Source organism: Peromyscus eremicus, chromosome 5 (genome assembly GCF_949786415.1).
Source record: "Peromyscus eremicus chromosome 5, PerEre_H2_v1, whole genome shotgun sequence".
In the NCBI taxonomy this organism is placed as follows: Eukaryota; Metazoa; Chordata; class Mammalia; order Rodentia; family Cricetidae; genus Peromyscus; species Peromyscus eremicus.
The window spans coordinates 30,985,146-31,003,514 of record NC_081420.1 but is presented as its reverse complement, the minus strand read 5'-3'; the positions used below and the strand labels follow the sequence as shown (position 1 = coordinate 31,003,514).

The window sequence follows — 18,369 nt, the reverse complement described above, 5'->3', positions numbered from 1 at the left end:
ATTTTCTAAGAACTCATGGGAAACACTAGGACTATATTTACAGTGGCTCTAACTTTAAGTCACAATGAAACACACTGGTGGGAAATAAAAGAGAAAACTATCTTGGCCCTGTTCACACTGAACTTGCTGTGTATGTGGCCCGTGGTGTTGAGGTGTCCCTTAGCATTTTCCCACACATAGTAAGTGTAGGTACGGTTTGTAGATCACCTTGTTTATCTCTACAGGATCAGTCTATCTGCCTCTGAGGCACCAAGCTGCCTGTCACTCCCCTTCTTGCACTGGAAGTTACTTGGGGAACTTCTGGAGAGCCATCTTTTCAGCCAGTTTTGGGGAAGTGTAGATTGAAGTCACTGTTGGCTACATGGGATTAGCTGGGTAAAGAACTTTTTCTGACATGGAAAAGGCCACTGTGAGCATCTGGGGCTGACAAGATGTGTTGGCTATCTGATGCCTGCTTTGCAGCACAGTCAACAGAATACACCCTGTAAACCTTGTCTAAGTCCTCACCTGAGCTTTAATACCTGATACATCCCATGACAGGGACCTCTCCTCTTTAACCCTCTCTTACACTTGGAAACAGACTCCAGGATCAAGAGAGAAAAAGAGATTAGAGGTTTGAAGCTCCTGACAGATAGAAAAGATGATGGATAATTTAGGTAGATTAATTCAGATGCCTTTGATGAGTCCTTATCTTTGATAGAATCACAATGATTTTCAATAATATCTTTGATCATATGATCTCAACACATTTTACTGTTTCTGTGAAATTTAGAATGATCATTCTTCATTTAAATGCTGGGGAGACTGAGATGATGTATGAAGTTGAAGATACAGGGAACCAAACACAAAACTTTGTATTGTTGCCTTCCATCTCAACCTTTGAACAAAGTATCTTTCAGTATTTTCTTCAGATGAATAAACCAACAATATTGTCAATGGTTCACATAAAAAAACAAACAAATAAACACAATCTTAGCATACCATCCCAGAAAGGCTGGGGAACAAACTCTTACTCAAACAGATAGAATAAGCAGAATACATGTTGACTTATCAACCCATGATGGCGCCAAAGGGGATCAGAAATAAAGTTAAACTGCCTAACAAAACTATAAAGACGGAGCAGGAAAAACAGAAGAGTTGAATCCTTTCAGAAAAATAGTCTCTCTCTCTCTCTCTCTCTCTCTCTCTCTCTCTCTCTCTCTCTCTCTCTCTCTCTCTCACACACACACACACACACACACACACACACACACACACACACACACAGAAAAGGAAAGGAGGCTATTTATAGTAAGCAAAAGTTTTTGTTAAGTTTAGATTTCAACAAAGGTTGGTAGAAGAACAATATAAATATTATTTAGTTGGGGGAGAGGTAAAGAGAAAGCCTGACAAATGTTCATCAGAGAATGGGGACACAGAGCAGATATGTAGAGCTGTTTGAAAACTATACCATTGAATTTATGCTTCTTCAAAAACATAGTTCTGTAAACATACACTACACAGAGCCAGTCCATTGACATGAGACTGAGAAGTTGGAAGGACATGGTAGACTCATTGTGAGCACTCTCAATGGATAAGCAACTAACTCCATATTATGTTTTACAGACAAATCTGAACAATGGGGTGGGTATTAGTCTTTTCCTAGGTGAGTTAAATGAAACCATGATTAGAAACACTGCCTTAGCCACTGCTCTCTGCACAGACTGGAATGTCCTACTTCTCCAGTGGATTCCTGTGTTATCTTTTCACCTCCTTTCTGGAATCACTTAGTGGTTGCTCAGCACCACATGTGACAACTGGTCACAAACCCTGGTTGCTCCTGGCACCCACCACCCACCCACACTGGGATCCAGGGCTTGGGCTGTTTGTTCAGAGTCTCCTCCCTGTGGCTGCCTCCCACTCCCCTCCTCACCAGCTGAATGAGGAGACAATGCATTGGCACAAGCAACCATCCCACATTTAAGACAAGTGGGAGGTGCTGATTCACCAAGACAGTATTTTATCTCTCCAACAGGAAAACAGGATTGGATCACTGGACTTCCCTATGCCCCATACTCATACACTAACACATGTTGTGTAAAATAGATAGACATACCTGGCAGCATGAAACACAAGGAACCCAAAGAAAAATTATTAACTATTTTGATTCATATCCCCTCCACTCATCTGATCAGTAGATCCAACAGGGCTATTTCTTTGTGCTTTCACTGTAAATTAACATTTTTGTCAGGATACTGTCTTTAGATAGAAGTCACCTAAGATGCCTTTTGTACGTATGATATTATTGGTGTAGTAGCCTTAATCTTCAAAGACCTTGTCAGACTGTTCACTCTGTCCTCATACTGTGGGTGCAGAGGCACCTTGCTCTGATGAAATTATAGGGTAGGGCTGGCTTCACTATTGCCACCACTAGCTCTTCCTATGAAGAAGAACCAAAAATCAACTTAGTTTGAGCTTGTGTGAGATGACTGGAATAAATAAAAAGAGAAAACTGCAAGGATGAGTGTAGGGAAATTACTTACGAAGGCCAGAATTTTAGACTATAAGAAGAAAAATGAAGAGAATATCTATAAAAAATGCTAGAAGGTAAGGTTTGCAAAATGAAAGAACTACCAGAGAAGTATATATATAGGTAGAAAAGTTTAAAGACGGATATAATCAGATGTTTTTCTCCCACTCACCTGTCCCAAATATCTAGCAGCTGCTTCCCAAAAAATTGACTCGAAGGCTTAATATAAATTATAAATGCTTGGCTGATAGCTCAGGCTTGTTACTAGCCAACTCTCTTACACTTAAATTAACCCATAATTCTTTTTTTTTTTTTTTTTTTTTGGAGCTGAGGACTGAACCCAGGGCCTTGCGCTTGCAATATGCAAGCGCTCTACCACTGAGCTAAATCCCCAACCCCCATAATTCTTGTCTATGTTTAGTCACATGGCTTGGTACCTTTTCTCAGTACGACATTCTCATCTTGCTTTCTGCATTTGCCAGCTACTCTCTGACTCCGCCCTTCTCCTTCTCATCATCCTTAGTTTGGTTACCCCGCCTATTCTTCTTGCCTGGCTACTGGCCAATCAGCGTTTTATTAAACCAATTTGAGAGGATTATTCCACAGCAGACAGAATCAGGATATTTTAAAGGTTGGATGTATGTATATACATGTAAACTCTAAATGAACTTCGGCAGTCATTTAGAGTTTCATTATAATTTAATATACTGCTTTGAGTGATTTTGGTGATACTGGAGCTTACTGGAAACTATGAGAGTGGCTCTCTGTTGATGTGCACACATTCTTTCATCAAGGCTATCACTGTCATTCTCCTCCCAGGCTAAAGTGACACATCCTAGTATGACTGGCAAGCACTCTACAAAGGGGTCAGCTGATTTTGCCTCAGGTAGTGAGAGCTTCATCAAGGGGCTGACATTTGTACAGTATCTCAAAACGAATTATTCACTCACTTCTACAATGTGTCCACTGAGGTCATAGGTCAATATATCCATTGCTATGTCACAGGGGTGGGGGTGGGGGAGACCAGAAGAGAGGCCAGAAGCCTTTAGAAGATCTACTAAAGTATGAAAATTGGGAAAAAAGGTGTTAAGACATATATATTTACAATACAAACAAATAAGATATATTCAAATTACCACTATATTTTCTTTCAAATACAATTCCAGTAAGGAACTACAGTACTTTCTAATGATCTAAAATGAAGACTCACTCAGAAACAAGTAACTCTTATCAACTTGTCTCAGAGAAAACTTACATAGTCCCCAAGTTCCAGCAGGTGATGATGTTAAGAACACTTTTGTCTCACCTATTTTTAAAACAGAATGGGAACAATCTGGCTTTAAAATGCAAACCATCTTTCTAACATCACTAAGAAATTTTCACCTGGAATCAAATTTGTTCTCAACAAAAATCCCTGTAAGAGAAGGAAATATAAAAAAGAAAATTCAAAGCATCTTTAGCATGATTTTCTTGAAAGGACTATTAAGGACTGATGCTTATGATATAAACAGTTCTCTGAATTTCTAGAACAGCTGGGAACTGTTTAAGAATATGTCTCAAACACAAAAGTGTTTAACTTAATGGAACAAGTGAGGGGACGTTCTCTGGGATTTGAGCACATCAGGGTCAGATGGTAGTTATCAAGAGGCTGTTGGTCTGAGCAGCAGCCTTGCTGTGTGCAGCCTAAGAAGGTCACATGGCTCGCTTGAAGACTCAGCATGAAGCGAAGGGAAGAACAGAAGGAGGTTAAGGCAAGAAAAGAGAATACAGGAAGAGGGGAAGGTGCAAAAGAAAGGGAGGGACGTTTAGAAGACTCTACTGGCCAGAGGTGCAGACAGAAGGACTTGCTTTAGGCAGGGCAGGAGGTTAGGCAAAGGCCGATGGGGTGATGTGGTGACCGGCCTCCTTTTTAAGGGTTCCTGCCAGCCTTCGTCTAACTGCTGGTGTATAATAATGGCGTCTCCTACCCAACTTGAAGCAGCCTTCCTGACTTCCAACTCTCCTTAGATAGAAAATTCACCAAACCTACTTGCAATTTCTCTTTCAATAGCAAGTTGGTCCTAGGGCTTTGGTGGTATCTCCCTCTGACTTCACGAAGGTCTGTTACCATTTGTATGTGCAAAAGTGGATGCCATGAATCAATCAATGAACAATGAGCCACTGTCAACACCCCACCTTCCTCCTCAAAGTGATTTCTGACAGGCTTTCTGAACAACTAATAACCATCCTAGTAATGAGCAAAAACCTCCCATTGACTTTCTAGAAGGAACACGACCCTGTCAACAGTCTGACTTTAGCCAAGTTATGGATTTCTGACTGCCCTCTATTAAAAGGTAAGAGTTCACACTAACAGAGTTTAGAAGTTCTTGTAATTTGTTATAGCAATAAAAAACCAAACCCAGATTTTTGGATAACTGAAGGGACATCCTTAAGGCACAAATACAGACATGCTTTTGGGACACTGATGAGCCATAAATGAAGGGGGTGGTTATAAGTTAAATACTGAGTGGATGTCAGTCAACTGTCCTGGGTTATTGCTTTCACCTGATGGGGACATTAAGGCTACAGGAGCAGCAGAAGAATGTAATCTTAGCACCTTTCACAAAGTTCAGAAATACACAATGTAGGTAGAATCAGAAAAGGATTAACAGTCCAACATGATCCTACCGTTTACCATGACCCTCTTCTTACCCCTGAATCAAGAAGCATAGATCTGTCAGTACTAAGTAGCTATTATTTTTCCCCTATATTACGTTGTCTTCATACAAAGCAAGTACTTAAAAGAAAATCTCAGGAGTTGAAGACCAGGTTCCAGACGGTGTCTTTTGATAACTCCTGAATTCACAAGACTAAATGATGATGAGGATAATTATTAACAAGTAGACTAATAAAAAAAGACAATACAGAGCACAAGAAGCTAATATTTATACAGCCCTTTTATTTTCAGAACTCTAAAACACTTTCACCTCAAATTCTAGGCAATGTATACAATAATTGTGTACCTGCTTACCTGTGGAACTCAGTTTTCCTGAGCTGGGTTATTGTCCCCACCTATCAGCTAACAGATGATAGGTTTTAACCCTTGTGCCTAAAGGCAGAGGATGGCAGGCAGTTTTGTCTGAGCCTATGGATCTGGGATACAAATACGCATGCATGCGTGTGCGTGTGCATGTGTGTGAGCGTGTGCGTGTGCGTGCGCGTGCGCGTGTGTGTGTGCGTGTGTGTGTGTGTTTGGATAAAATGCTGATAGGCTAGTAGCCAGGCAAGAAGTATAGGCGAGGTGAGCAGAGGAGGAGAATGCTAGGATGAAGCGTGGAGTCAGGAGTTGCCAGCCAGACACAGAGGAAGTAAGATGACAAGGCAGAACTGAGAAAAGGTATCAAGCTACTGGCTAAACATAGATAAGAATAATGTGTTAATTTAAGTGTAAGAGCTAGTCAGTAATAAGCCTGAGCTAATGGCTGAGCAGTTATAATTAATATAAGCTTCTGAGTGATTATTTTATAAGTGGCTGCAGGACGGCAAGACCATGAGGGACTGGAGGAACACAGGACCGTGGGGCCAGATGGGACCAGAGAAAACTTTTGACTACAACAAGGATCTACATAACCCTGGTTGTCCTGGAACTAGCTATGTAGACCAGGCTGGCCTCAAACTCACAGAGATCTACCTGCCTCAGCTTCTTGAGTGCTGGGATTAAAGACTCACTTCCTGGACTTCAGATCTGCCTGGATTTGAGACTAACTCCCTGTATGCACTCTTCTTCCCCCATCTTCCAGAAATGCTCTTTTTGAGAGGTCATCTTATGGCTTCCACTCATGCCTCTTGCACATCTGACCCTAGTACTGACCTCCTTTCCTCCCTAGGCCTCCAGCCCAGTCAGCCTCCTTGTTCTTGCCACATGGATATCCTCAAGGCACCATGAATGTGACAAAGCCACTCCCCCTGCAAGCCAGTCTTCTTCTTGAACTCTTATCTGGGCTGTCCCCTACTCTGCCATTCTCTGGTACTGGTGTCTCTCTCTGCTCAGCCTGCGTTTCCACATGCTGCTGTTCCATCTGATCTCTCATCCCATAGCCTCATCTTTGTAATGGCCTGCTTTTCTCACTCCCATTGCTCTATGTCAGTGAAAGCTTGTTAATCTTTCCTTGGAGCTCTGCAGTTTCTGCTGTTTGGCTTCAGGATGTTACAATTAGAACTAGTTTCCATGACAGGAATTTAATAAACACTCTTTCCACTGGATCTATAAGACCTCAATCATATACAGCGTACTGCATTTTTATACATTGATGTAATATTGAGAAACTGTGAAGATAAATCAGAATGGTATTTAAAATGTCTACAGGGCAGACTGGAGAGATGGCTCAGTGATTAAGAGTACTGATTACTCTTTCAGCAGACCAAGTTTCCATTCCTAGCACCTACATGGCAGCTCACAGTCACCTATAACTCTAGTCCCAGGGGACCCAATGCCCTCTTCTGGCCTCTGAGGGTACTGAGCACACGTGTAGGCAAAACACCCATACATATAAAATTAAATATTTTTAAAAATCTACAGGATTCCTGCAATGCACACTAAAGCCTAAGACACGTTTGACTCCCTGTACTCCACTCACATTTACTCTTGGCTAGGCTTTTAGTCTAGCATTCTTAAACCAGTTTTCATGAAGCAGGGCACACACACCTGACTCAGCCAGGAAACTAGCCATTTATTTGAATGACAAAACACATAAACTCAATTTTGCTGTCAAGGACAATGCTTATCCCTGAACAGAGGTCAATGGAACCATATGTTGAACACTCTTGTCTATGAGGCAGATCAGAGCTATGTCAAGGAATAATCATTTGTGGATATTTCACCTCAGATCCTTATGGAAAATTAGCCAGACAACATATCAACTTTGCTAGTAGATGTAACAGTAAATAGAGAAATCAGACTCCTGAGTCAAGGGTTCAAGGAGCAAGGCAAGAGAAAGCATCCAGAGAAAAAGTAGAGTAGAGCCCAAAGGAGAAACATAGGCTATATTTAGTAGACTCAGGACAATTGATACCTGGACAGCAAAACTGTTTCCAAGTTGGATCTGGAGAGATGGTTCAGCAGTTAAGAGCACTGGGTGCTCTTCTATAGGCCCTGAGTTCAATTCCCAGCATCCACATGGCAGCTCACAACCATGTATAACTGTAGTCCCATGGGATCCCATGCCTTCTTCTGGTTTGCAGGTGTACGTGCAGATGAAACACCCATATATACACACATAAACAAATGAATATTAAATAAAAAATGTTCCCAAAAGGAAGAATATGGTATGGGGAAATTACATTTGGTAAGGAATAATAGCATAGCTTGGTGGTGGTGGCACATGCCCTTAATCCCAGCATTCTGGAGGCAGAAACAGGCTGATCTCTAAATTCAAGGCCAGCCGGGTCTACAGAGTGAGTTCCAGGGAAGCCACGGCTATATAGAGAAATCCTGTTTCAAAAACAACAACAACAACAGAAACAACAAAATAATAACCTTATTGGAAGCATAAAGGAGATAGGGTGAGAGAATAATACTGCAGTACTGCAAACAATATTCCTTATAAATCCTCTATGAGCTGGGCGGTGGTGGTGCATGCCTTTAATCCCAGCACTCAGGAGGCAAAGGCAGGCGGATCTCTGAGTTTGAGGCTAGCCTGGTTTACATATTGAGTTCTAGGACAGCCAAGGCTACACAGAGGAAAAAAATTTAAAAAAGCCTGTATGAACAGAGGTTTTTTTTTGTTTTGTTTTCATTTTTTGATTAGTTAATTTAGAGGAAAAGAACATTGTTGATTTTAAAGGCTAGCAAACGGTGTGTGTGTTTAAATTTCAGAATAATTGCTGGGATGAGAAAAATGGTACAGGTAATTTACCTGGCCACAGACTGATCTCTCAAAGGAAATTGCAGCACTCTAGGTGATTCATATGCTATAGGTAGCCCATGAAGTGTTCTTCAAAAGGCTTTTGTTGCAAGGCTTGGTACCACACTAGATGATTCAACCACTGAGAGCTAACTGGATCTGAAGAAGTCTCCCATCTAATCAACTGATTCTTTCACTGGTAGATTCATGGCATTACTGGGTGGTGGGGGTTGGTTAAGGGAGGCAGGTCACTTGTGACATACCATGTCCCTGCCGTCTTCTTTTTTCCCTTCCTCTCTCTGCCTGGTTGCAATATGGAGAGCAGCTCTACCTTAGCTCAACCTTTACAACAGTGCTTTGCTTCACCACCAACTCAGAAACAGAGTGAGCCAGCGATGGGCTGAAACCATGAGACAGAATAATCTCTCCTCCTTTAAACTGATTTCCCCCCGTGTTTGTCACAGAAATGGAGAGCTGAATAACACAATCAAAGCCAGTATAAGCAAAAGCCGAGCTCAGGCTAACTGTTCTCCCTGCAGTAAACAGGCAGATGCTAAAACACATTCTGGAAATTATTTTGTAGATGTGAAGCTGTCAGTATTAGGATTATAAATAAACTAGATGTGTGTGTGTGTGTGTGTGTGTGTGTGTGTGTGTATGTGTGTGTGTGTGTGTGTGTGTGTGTGTGTGTGTATTTTTTGAAAAAGGGACAGAGACTCCAGAGGAGTTCTCTAGTGATGCAAGTCATAAAAGAATTGACAATAAGGATACCAGCTAAGCTTAAGGATAAATCAAAACCAAATTTTAAGTAATGGAATGTATATATCTGTATAGATAGATTTTTGAGTCTTTAATGACACTTTAAGAAAAATATCTAACAGGCAGAAGAAAAGCTGAGGACACTATACTCTGTACACAATTATAATTGCTATTTCATTAGATATGAATTGCTCTCAAGGGGAGCAGCTGCCAGGGAATGATCACAGGCATCAGGAGGAAAGGTATATGCCCCCAAGGGTTTTCAATGTGATTTTATGAAGGATAGAAAACACACAGTGGAATATTTGAGAATCAACTGAGGAGACTGAAATTTAAAGCTCTTTTGGTTAAGTCCAAGGAAGGAAAGGGGCAGGAAAGGGCAATGTGATTAAGGAAGGATATAAAGATTAGAATGAGGAGCCTAAGAGGGAGGCTTAAAAAAAATAAACAGTGATTTAGAGATATAAACTATTTATAAAATCAAGCATTGAGAAGCCCAAGAATAATTCAGGAGAGGAAGCATTATGACTGGGCACTACTGACAGCATTCCAACCACCATGCTCATGTAGTGTGAAAGCAGAACCATGGCAAGATGTTAAAACTGCAAAAGACCTTCCAGAACCAGCAGCCTAACTTCTTTTGCAGGTCTGGCAGTGCCGGAAGAGACGCACTAGCCCATAATCAGGTCTCTATGCCTCCTCTGACCTCAGCTCTCACCAGTCAGAGCAAGGAACAAAAGCAAGCAGGAGTGGAAGGGGCATGAGAACTTTAAGGTCATAGGATCAGGACCTAAGCCATGGGCTGACCACCACCAGGGCTGGAGCAAGGGATAGCACAGAGGGATCTCATTTCCTGCCCTAAGAGCCAAGTGTGAGAAGGTGGTGAGAACAGCAATGGAGGCAAGGGGAGTTTCAGGACAAAAGGCCAGCTGGGTGAACACAAGAGCTTTTTACCCCAGGTACTTAGAGACAGAGTGGAGGGACGCTTGAACTGCTACTTATACACATCCTCTGATGACAGATCAGATTCCTGAGGTCTGGAAAGTGTTACATACCATTATTCTAAACAAGGCTATGAGATAGAACAAGCAATTATAGGCCATTTAGCTTAACATCATTTACAGAAAAATATTAGGAAAAGTTTATGGGGGGCAGAGGGGACAACTCGGCAAGCATATGGTAATTTGATTAGGAACAGGCCACATGCTTTCACTGGAGGAAAGCTAGCTGGCCTGATGGACAGCTTTGAAGTTACTGCCTTCTTAGTTTTATATATTAATCCATGGATTTTTTCTCAATATCTATAGTAATTAGAAATTAATTTAAGATGTCTAAATAAAACGAAAACTAATCATAACCAAGGACATAAAAACACAATGGGAAGAAAAATGCAAGTTAAATCTAGTGATATTGTGAGAGAAAAATGCTAATAAATGTCAGCAGAGTTTAAGCCAAGATATATTTCTTTTTTCTTTCTTTTTTTTTTTTAAGAAAAATACTTGATTTTTGGTACTTTGACTCATTTACTTAAGTTCTCTGTAGGAAAAAAAAAAGAAAAAAGAAAAATGGATTTCAGCTAGTTTCACTGAAAACAAAACAAAATACTTTTTTTCTTTTTTGTGCACTGGCTTGGTCATTTGATGTTGTTAAAAATCTAGCACAAAAGTATGGATACTAGATAATCTATCCTTTTGGAGTTTTTTAACTTAAAATTTTTCAAAGAAAAAGAAGACATCTTTGTGGTTCTGTAAGTATTAGGTCAATATCGATTACTCATATTTCTTTGACATGTCTGTAACACTGAATAGCTACTGAATGTTAAGAAAAAATGAAAGGGTAAAAAACTAAGAGAGAAAAAAAGCATTGATATTTAAATATACAATTTAATATATACTTTATATAACACACCACACACACACACACACACACACACACACACACACACACACACACAGAGTAACTGAGGCCTTGATGACCCATGCTATACTCCTATGATTGATCTGTACAGGTTTTTGATTGTGAAGGCCTACTTTTTCAGACTGATGGCATCTACATATCTACCACATTTACTGAGGGCAAGTCAGTCTGTTTACCAGTGCAGTATCAGAGTCCAGGAGTGTGGGGTAAATATTTAGGGAATGAATAAATAAGAAATGAATGTGGCCAGTATAGCAGATATTTATTGTTTGTCAGACACTCTGATTCCTTTTATCCTCAAATAATTCTTTTAAAGAAATTCTATAATTAATCCTATTTTTAACAGTGAAGAAACAGAAACAGTGATAAATAAGTAACTTGCCTAAGGTTTTATATATATAAATCTAGTAAATGACAGGTGTGAAATGCAGACAGTCTGGCCAAAGGCCCATATTTAATAGAATATTACTTTCTCCCAAAAATAAACACAGTGGGGCTGCAGAGATGGTTCTATGGTTAAGAGTACTTGCTATTCCTCCAGAGGACCTGGGTTTGACTCCTAGCACCCACATGGCAGCTCACATCTAACTATAATTCTTGTTCCAGGAGATTCTTCCTTGTCTTATGACCTCACATGGGCACCACGTGGTACACAGACATACATTCACACAAAACACCCATACACAAAAAATAAAAATAATAAAACCAGAAATGAGTGTATTGTGTAATAAATCTGTGTGTCACTAAGTACTTGTAAGGAAATTACATGTAAGGCAGGAGTGTTTTATTTTGTTTTGTTTTACAGGTCTGGGGATGGAAAATGGAGCTTTGCGCATGCAGGAAAGGGATTTACCACTGAGCTATCATCCTGTCCAAGGCAGTAGTCTCAAGTATCACAGAACTCAGGCATCCATTTTGTCATCACCTAATCCTCTGGAACTCAGAGGCAGTGGGAAGTGGAAAGCTTAATTTCCCAGCCTAAGCTTTCTGTGGTAACAAAACTCCTCAGTACCCAAAGGAGCCATAAAGACTCATAGGTAGAGTACCAAAAGACATGACTCCATTCAGCTCTAATCACAAGTTGGAGTCCTTTATCCAGAAGAAAAACGTTCCATATCCTTCATGCTAAGACAGAAGCAAGGTTTAAGGTTCTGTGATACTACAATCAATGAGGAGAATAATCATTGGCACATGTGGATCTGTGCCCTATATGGGCTCACCAGTGGCCTCTTAGGTTAATATCTACCTGTGCTGAGGAAAGGGCCTCTTTTTTTTGGGGGGGGGATTTCCAGGACAGGGGTTCTCTGTGTAGCCTTGACAATCCTGGAACTTACTCTGAAGACCAGGCTGGCCTTAAACTCATAGAGATCTGTCTGCCTTGGCCTTCAGAGTGCTGGAATTAAAGGCAATCGACACCACTTGGCTAAGGAAAGGGCCTTCTTTTTTTTTTTTTTTTTTTAAGACAGGGTTTCTCTGTGTAGCTTTGTGCCTTTCCTGGAACTCACTTTGCAGACCAGGCTGACCTCGAACTCACAAAGATCCGCCTGCCTCTGCCTCCCGAGTGCTAGGATTAAAGGCGTGCGCCACCACCGCCTGGCAAGGAAAGGGCCTTCTTAAGACCAGGCTGAAGCTAATTTAGAAAAACAACAGCATAATACTCTATTTTCTGTTTTTGTTGCTTTAAGAGATCACTGTTCTAAGATGTATGTGTGTGTGTCCTTATTATTTCTTGTCTTGTTTTAAAATTTTTTCTTTATTTTATTTCTTTTTCAGTTATTCTAGAACCAACTCCCTATAAGGAGATATAGTCTATGCTTTTAAAACATTGAATGAATGAATGCATTAAAATGTTAGTTATTTGGAGGGCGCTAGTAACTGAACCTAGGGCCTTGTGAATGCTAGACAAGTATCTATCACTGAGCTACATTCCCAGCCCTAGGTTATGCTTTGGCTCTAAGTACCTGTACATGATAAAGAGCTTTGGGGACAGATGACCAAAGCTGATGAGAACAAATTTTGGTAAGTTTTTGAACATGTGAAAAGAATACCAAGAAGCCTACCAAGAAGCCTCAGGGCTATACAGGATAGCTTGAGACTGAGAAGGAAAGTGCTATGGACTGAAGAATCGATGTTCTTCTTTTCCCTCATAGAGTCTGCTCATTTCATGTCTCTGCTGGGTCTAGCTGCCAGCCTCTGAGGGACCTAGTGCTTCTCAGGACTCAAAGGAAATAAATTCTTATGGCTGACAGGGCTTCACATTTGTAAAAAGCTTGTTTATAATGTAGTCACCTTTCAACTGGAAGAACACTGTCACCCTGGAGGCAGCTCCACAGAAAGCCTGTCACTTCAGTTGATCCAAGTTTCAGAGAACTTGTTTTGAGGAATGGGGTTAAAAGTTTAGTTTCACTATGGAAGGAAAGCATGCCCAACTGAATATGAGGGTGAAGTGTGGTGAGTGAAGTGAACTCAGCCTACAGGCGCAGAACGACGAAACAGAATCAAATCTATAACCCTGTAGTAAAGGGACTCTGTGGGAGAACCAGCCAAGGGAAGGGGCAGCAGGAGCGCACAGGAAACCAGACACCACTCTTGGGTTGTTCAGACAATGCTGGTGTCAGGAGAGCTGCAGAACAGGTAGGATGACAGCACTTGAGTGAACAGAGAATGGAAGGGAGGGATGCAGTGGGGCCGGAAAGGGGGTCGGTGAGGATTCAAGAGCAGTCTTGTTAGTCAGAGGGTCCTCTTCCTGTTCTACAAATTCTTTTGTTCTGGGTCCTTATCAATCCCACACCTTGCCTAAATGAGAATGACAGACAAGCCATTCTTAATGACTTCCTAGTTTTTGAAACTATTTTTGTGTCAGAGAAAGAGCCACGTTTAAGTGGTTGTCAGAACACAAGTTTTTGCCAGTATGGTTAAGTTTCCACTCTGAAGTGACCGTCTTTATTTGTGAGAAGAGAAATGTGTCCCTCTGTATGACTTGTGAGTGTTTTAGAGAAACGATGCCCTTGCAGCCTTCAGGCCAGGGGAGCCAGTGGCAGAGGGCTGGGGCTTTAGAGGAGGTCTTGGCTGTGTCAGCAGCAGCATGGCTAGTATATCTTCCTCTAGTATCTTCCTCCCCCAGGGACAGGCACATCCTCTCCTAGGCACACCCACTCACCATTAGCTAAGAACAATCATTCTCTGTGACAAAGCCTGGCCACACCCTGTGGGGGACAATGCAGGACTGAACAGCCCTACCTCTCCTAAGACACTGTTCCTTCCTTTGTATGGATTTCTTTCTGTGTGTAAGAGGCACACACTGAACATAGCACCCCCTTTCTTGGGCGGGGGCAACATAAAACAACACAGTTCAGAGTGGCCAGTAACAATACATTTCACTTTCAATCTGTCTTCACCGGCTTTCCCCAATCTCTGAAGGATGTATGACACATCAGAATTTGGTTCATAACCCAGAGAAAAAAGGTTCTAAAGGATCTATTCCACAGCCACTCACTGTACACGTCCTGACCTCTCTGAAGACACTGCTTTCCACTATCTTTAGAGGTTCATTTGAAACATCTTTAGTTCTGTCATCATCATGAGTATGGATTACATCAAAGCAGTGATACCAAGTTATCATTTATATAAACTTAGAACAGGAAGATGTACAATATATACTATTGACACAAAAAATCTATTTCTCATTTTAAAAATTATTGTGTATATGTGTGTGCATGTTGTACAACACATGCCTATGGAAGTCAGAGGACAATTTTCAGGAGTTGGTTCTCTCCTCCTACCATGTGGGTTCTGGGGATCAAATTCAGGTCATTAGCCTTGGCAGCAAGTGGTTTTACACATTGGTCCATTTCCCTGGCCCCTAAGTTATTTCCTAATATGTGATCTTCTCTATTTAAAAATTTATCTGTCCACCTACTGTATTAAACAACTGTCTTGTTAGACTTTTGCCCTTTTGTCCTCCCCAAAGTCTCTATCCTCAAAGACTTTAGTCTGGCAAAGGAAGGAAAACATGAAAACAAATGATTATAACAGGTCCTAGAGCAATGGTTCTCAATTGGTAAGCCACTACCCCTTTGGAGTCAATAACCCTTTCACCAGGGTTGTCTAAGACCACTGGAAAACACCAATGTTTACATTATGATTCATAACAGTAGCAAAATTACAGTTATGGAGCAACAACGAAAATAATTTTATGGTTGGGGGTCACCACAACATGAGGAGCTGTATTAAAGGGTCGCAGCATCAGGAAGGCTGAAAAACACTGTCTCAGAGCGTGCAAGGTAATTACAGAGACAAGGGAGAAATGTTAGTGGTAGTAGAATATTGGTTAGCAAAGGATCCCTGAAAAGGACGGTATCTGAGCCGAGCCTTATAGTGTAGGGGAGGTCTTTTATGACTTGTGCACACATGACTTTGTGCCAGATGCATAAGCATGTTAGCGATTTGTCTGAAAGTGTGCACACATGGCTAGCAAGACAGGTGTCAGGTAAAAATGGCCTCTGGCCCTAGAAACTCTGCAAGTCTAGGGCTTGGTAAAGCAGACATCTTGTGGGTATCAGAGATCATTCCTCAGACCAGACCAATGAGATGAGATAGTCCAAACTATAATCCCCATTTCTGGAATCAACTATTTTCCTGGGTGTGTTTTACTTTTGTTCTCCTTTATAGAACAATGGATTTTTGTGGTGAGAATGGTATCTCAAACTTAATTCTCCCTGTTCTCATTTGGGAAGTGCCCTGTGGAGTATGCCAGAGAGGTGTGTTAGAGAGCTTTGAAGGTTGGCAGCAGGCATTCCATGAGGGCATTTTCCCAGCCAGCTGGCCAAGTGTGGTCACACATTGGGTGGTGAGGGAGTCCTTACCACTTCAGTTGGTCGGTAGTATTTCAGATCCACAGTCACATGAACTTTGCCGGTCTCTTTACATCTGCCCACTTCATTTTCATTCTTTCCTTCCCACCTGCAAAGAAGACAAACAACCAGTTCTTAATTGCTCAGTAGCATGTGGCCACACTGTGGTGCTCAGGATGGCTTGCATGTCTTCTCCCTGCAGGAGGGCATAAGCGCATTAACAGCAGGGGCAGACCTGCCCTCAGCCTTGTTATTAGAGCAATTGTGGCTTTCAAACCTTCTGAATTTGTCTGAAAGGAAGTTTCACCACTCCCTCCTTCCTTTCAAAGAAAAATCAAGATGAATTCAGAACTGAGACTTTAGACATAAATAGATGAGGAAAATAAAGGAACTGGATAACTTTTAGGGTTCTCAAAGATTTTTTTTCCGTATTTTTCAAAATTATTCTTTGTAGCCAGTTATTATGAAGTAATTATTGTCATTTATTTCCCCCTTTATTTTTCTTTTCTTTCATATTTTAGGCACAGTTAGTATCAGTCCAGTCTACCCTATCTGGTGAGAAGTTCCAAACTTTGCTGGCCATAGGGTTCATCCCCACATTAAGTGTCTGTGAAGGAGGCCTCATCACTCCACCATGGATGAGGAGCCTCTCCGAAGTATACAACTAGTTGTTCATTTCCTGTCCTCTAGCATGATCTTCCTGACTTGGCTAGGATGTTCCTAGACTGAGCTTGCCTCACTAAACATTAGAGGCTGACAACAGGAAGGATTCACCATGACACTCATGGTGTCATAAGCTCCCAGGCTCCAAGAGCAGATTCTCATAGGAAACTACTTATCTGCTTTATGTTCTCAGTTTTCATAAATGGAGCAACTAGACTTGGGCTTGGTGGTACACATCTGTTAACTCCAGCTATTTGGGAGGCAGGGTCCTGAATCAGGAGATCTTAAATTCAAGGGCAATACAGTAACCGCCCCAGAAAAGAGAAGAAAGGAAGAGAAAGCCCTTGATTTACTGCTGACCTTGGATTCTCTGTAATCTAATATCCCAATAAAAGAATACACTATAGTTTGAGTTATTTTTTTTACATTTTTTTTTTTTTTTGGCAAGGAAAGACAAGAAATGAAAAAAATCTGACTAAGTTTGATTTCAGTGTTTATCCTTAGAATGCTTTACCCTGAACACAGGACAATTTTGTGTGTTCCCCAGATCACTCACAGAAAGGGCCAAAGGGAGGAACAGAACATTCAATGGTTACTTGGATATGTCACAGATACTTCTGAAAATCAACATTAAATACTGAAGAGGGTTATATTTCAAAACAGGTTGAATATAGACTGGGCTCATAAAGTTTATTTTTGATTATTATATGACTATTTTTGTCAAGTCACCTCTTGGCATCAGAGGGAAACTATTTGTCTATTGAAGGACTATTCAGGTTGCTGGTCTGCTGAATTTCCCAGTGCACTCAAGGCAGATATAAAAGCCATCCATGACACAAAGAATAATAGTACACTATGTTGAACTATATAAACTATATAAGCAGTCACTTCCCACAAATTTTATCTTGATCAACCAAAACAGAAGCATTTGGTAATCTACTTATTAGGCTTAACTTCTTAATGTTGGGAAGATAATTTGAAAAGTAACAGAGTTTTAATAGAAAATTTCGAAGCAATTTGTTTGGAAAATTCATATCAAGATAGTGTGCAGGTGTTTTGGGCAGAAAAGGTATCTTACAATGAGATGGTCTGAAGTATACTGACAACCCTCACTGTCTCTCTTGAATATACCTCACATTTTTACTAATATCTATCACAAAAGAGGATATTTCGTTGTCATAATTTTGGGGAATCAGAATTTAACTCCAAAGTTGATTATTTTAGTAGAATCTTCTCATTGCTTAGGCTTCAGTAAACAAAAGAACATGTTCTACTTACTAGGCATTTTCTAACTATACTTTTGTCTACATTTCATACTGTACAAAGAGACACAATTCTAACAGACAGATTCTTCCAGCAAAGCATCTCTAGCTGAGCCAAAGGGTGAACAGAAACAACAAACATGGCATTTTCCCTATTTGTAGCTAAGCATTTAATCTATAACAAGCAAACTGACTTAATATATATATATACTCCTCCTGATCCTGTTTCTTCCACATCACCATCTTTTCTCCCAAACCACCCTTTGAATCTGTAAAAAACCCATATGTGGTGATATATTGTGTACCCTAATAAAGTTGTCTGAGGATCAGATGACACAGCCAGCCACTAGATTAGACATACAGGTCAGGCAGTGGTGGCACACACCATTAATCCTATCACTCGGGAAGCAGAGATTTGTAACACTAGTCCAAAGGGGTAAGGTTCAAGGAAAGGTACTCCTCATCTTAGGAGCTTATCAAGTGGAAGTCTATAGGCAGACTTAGGGTTAATGTGACTTTGGCAC

The 18,369-nt window shown here is 40.8% G+C and overlaps 1 protein-coding gene across 1 annotated transcript in view; it reads right to left on the bottom strand.

Moving 5' to 3' along the window:
• Window positions 1-18,369, bottom strand: part of Gmds (GDP-mannose 4,6-dehydratase) — a 584,865-nt gene that overhangs the window by 81,584 nt on the left and 484,912 nt on the right. Inside the window, exon 9 of the mRNA XM_059263223.1 lies at window positions 15,933-16,029. Coding sequence (XP_059119206.1) covers window positions 15,933-16,029 — 97 coding nt within the window. The remainder of the gene's footprint in view (window positions 1-15,932; window positions 16,030-18,369) is intronic.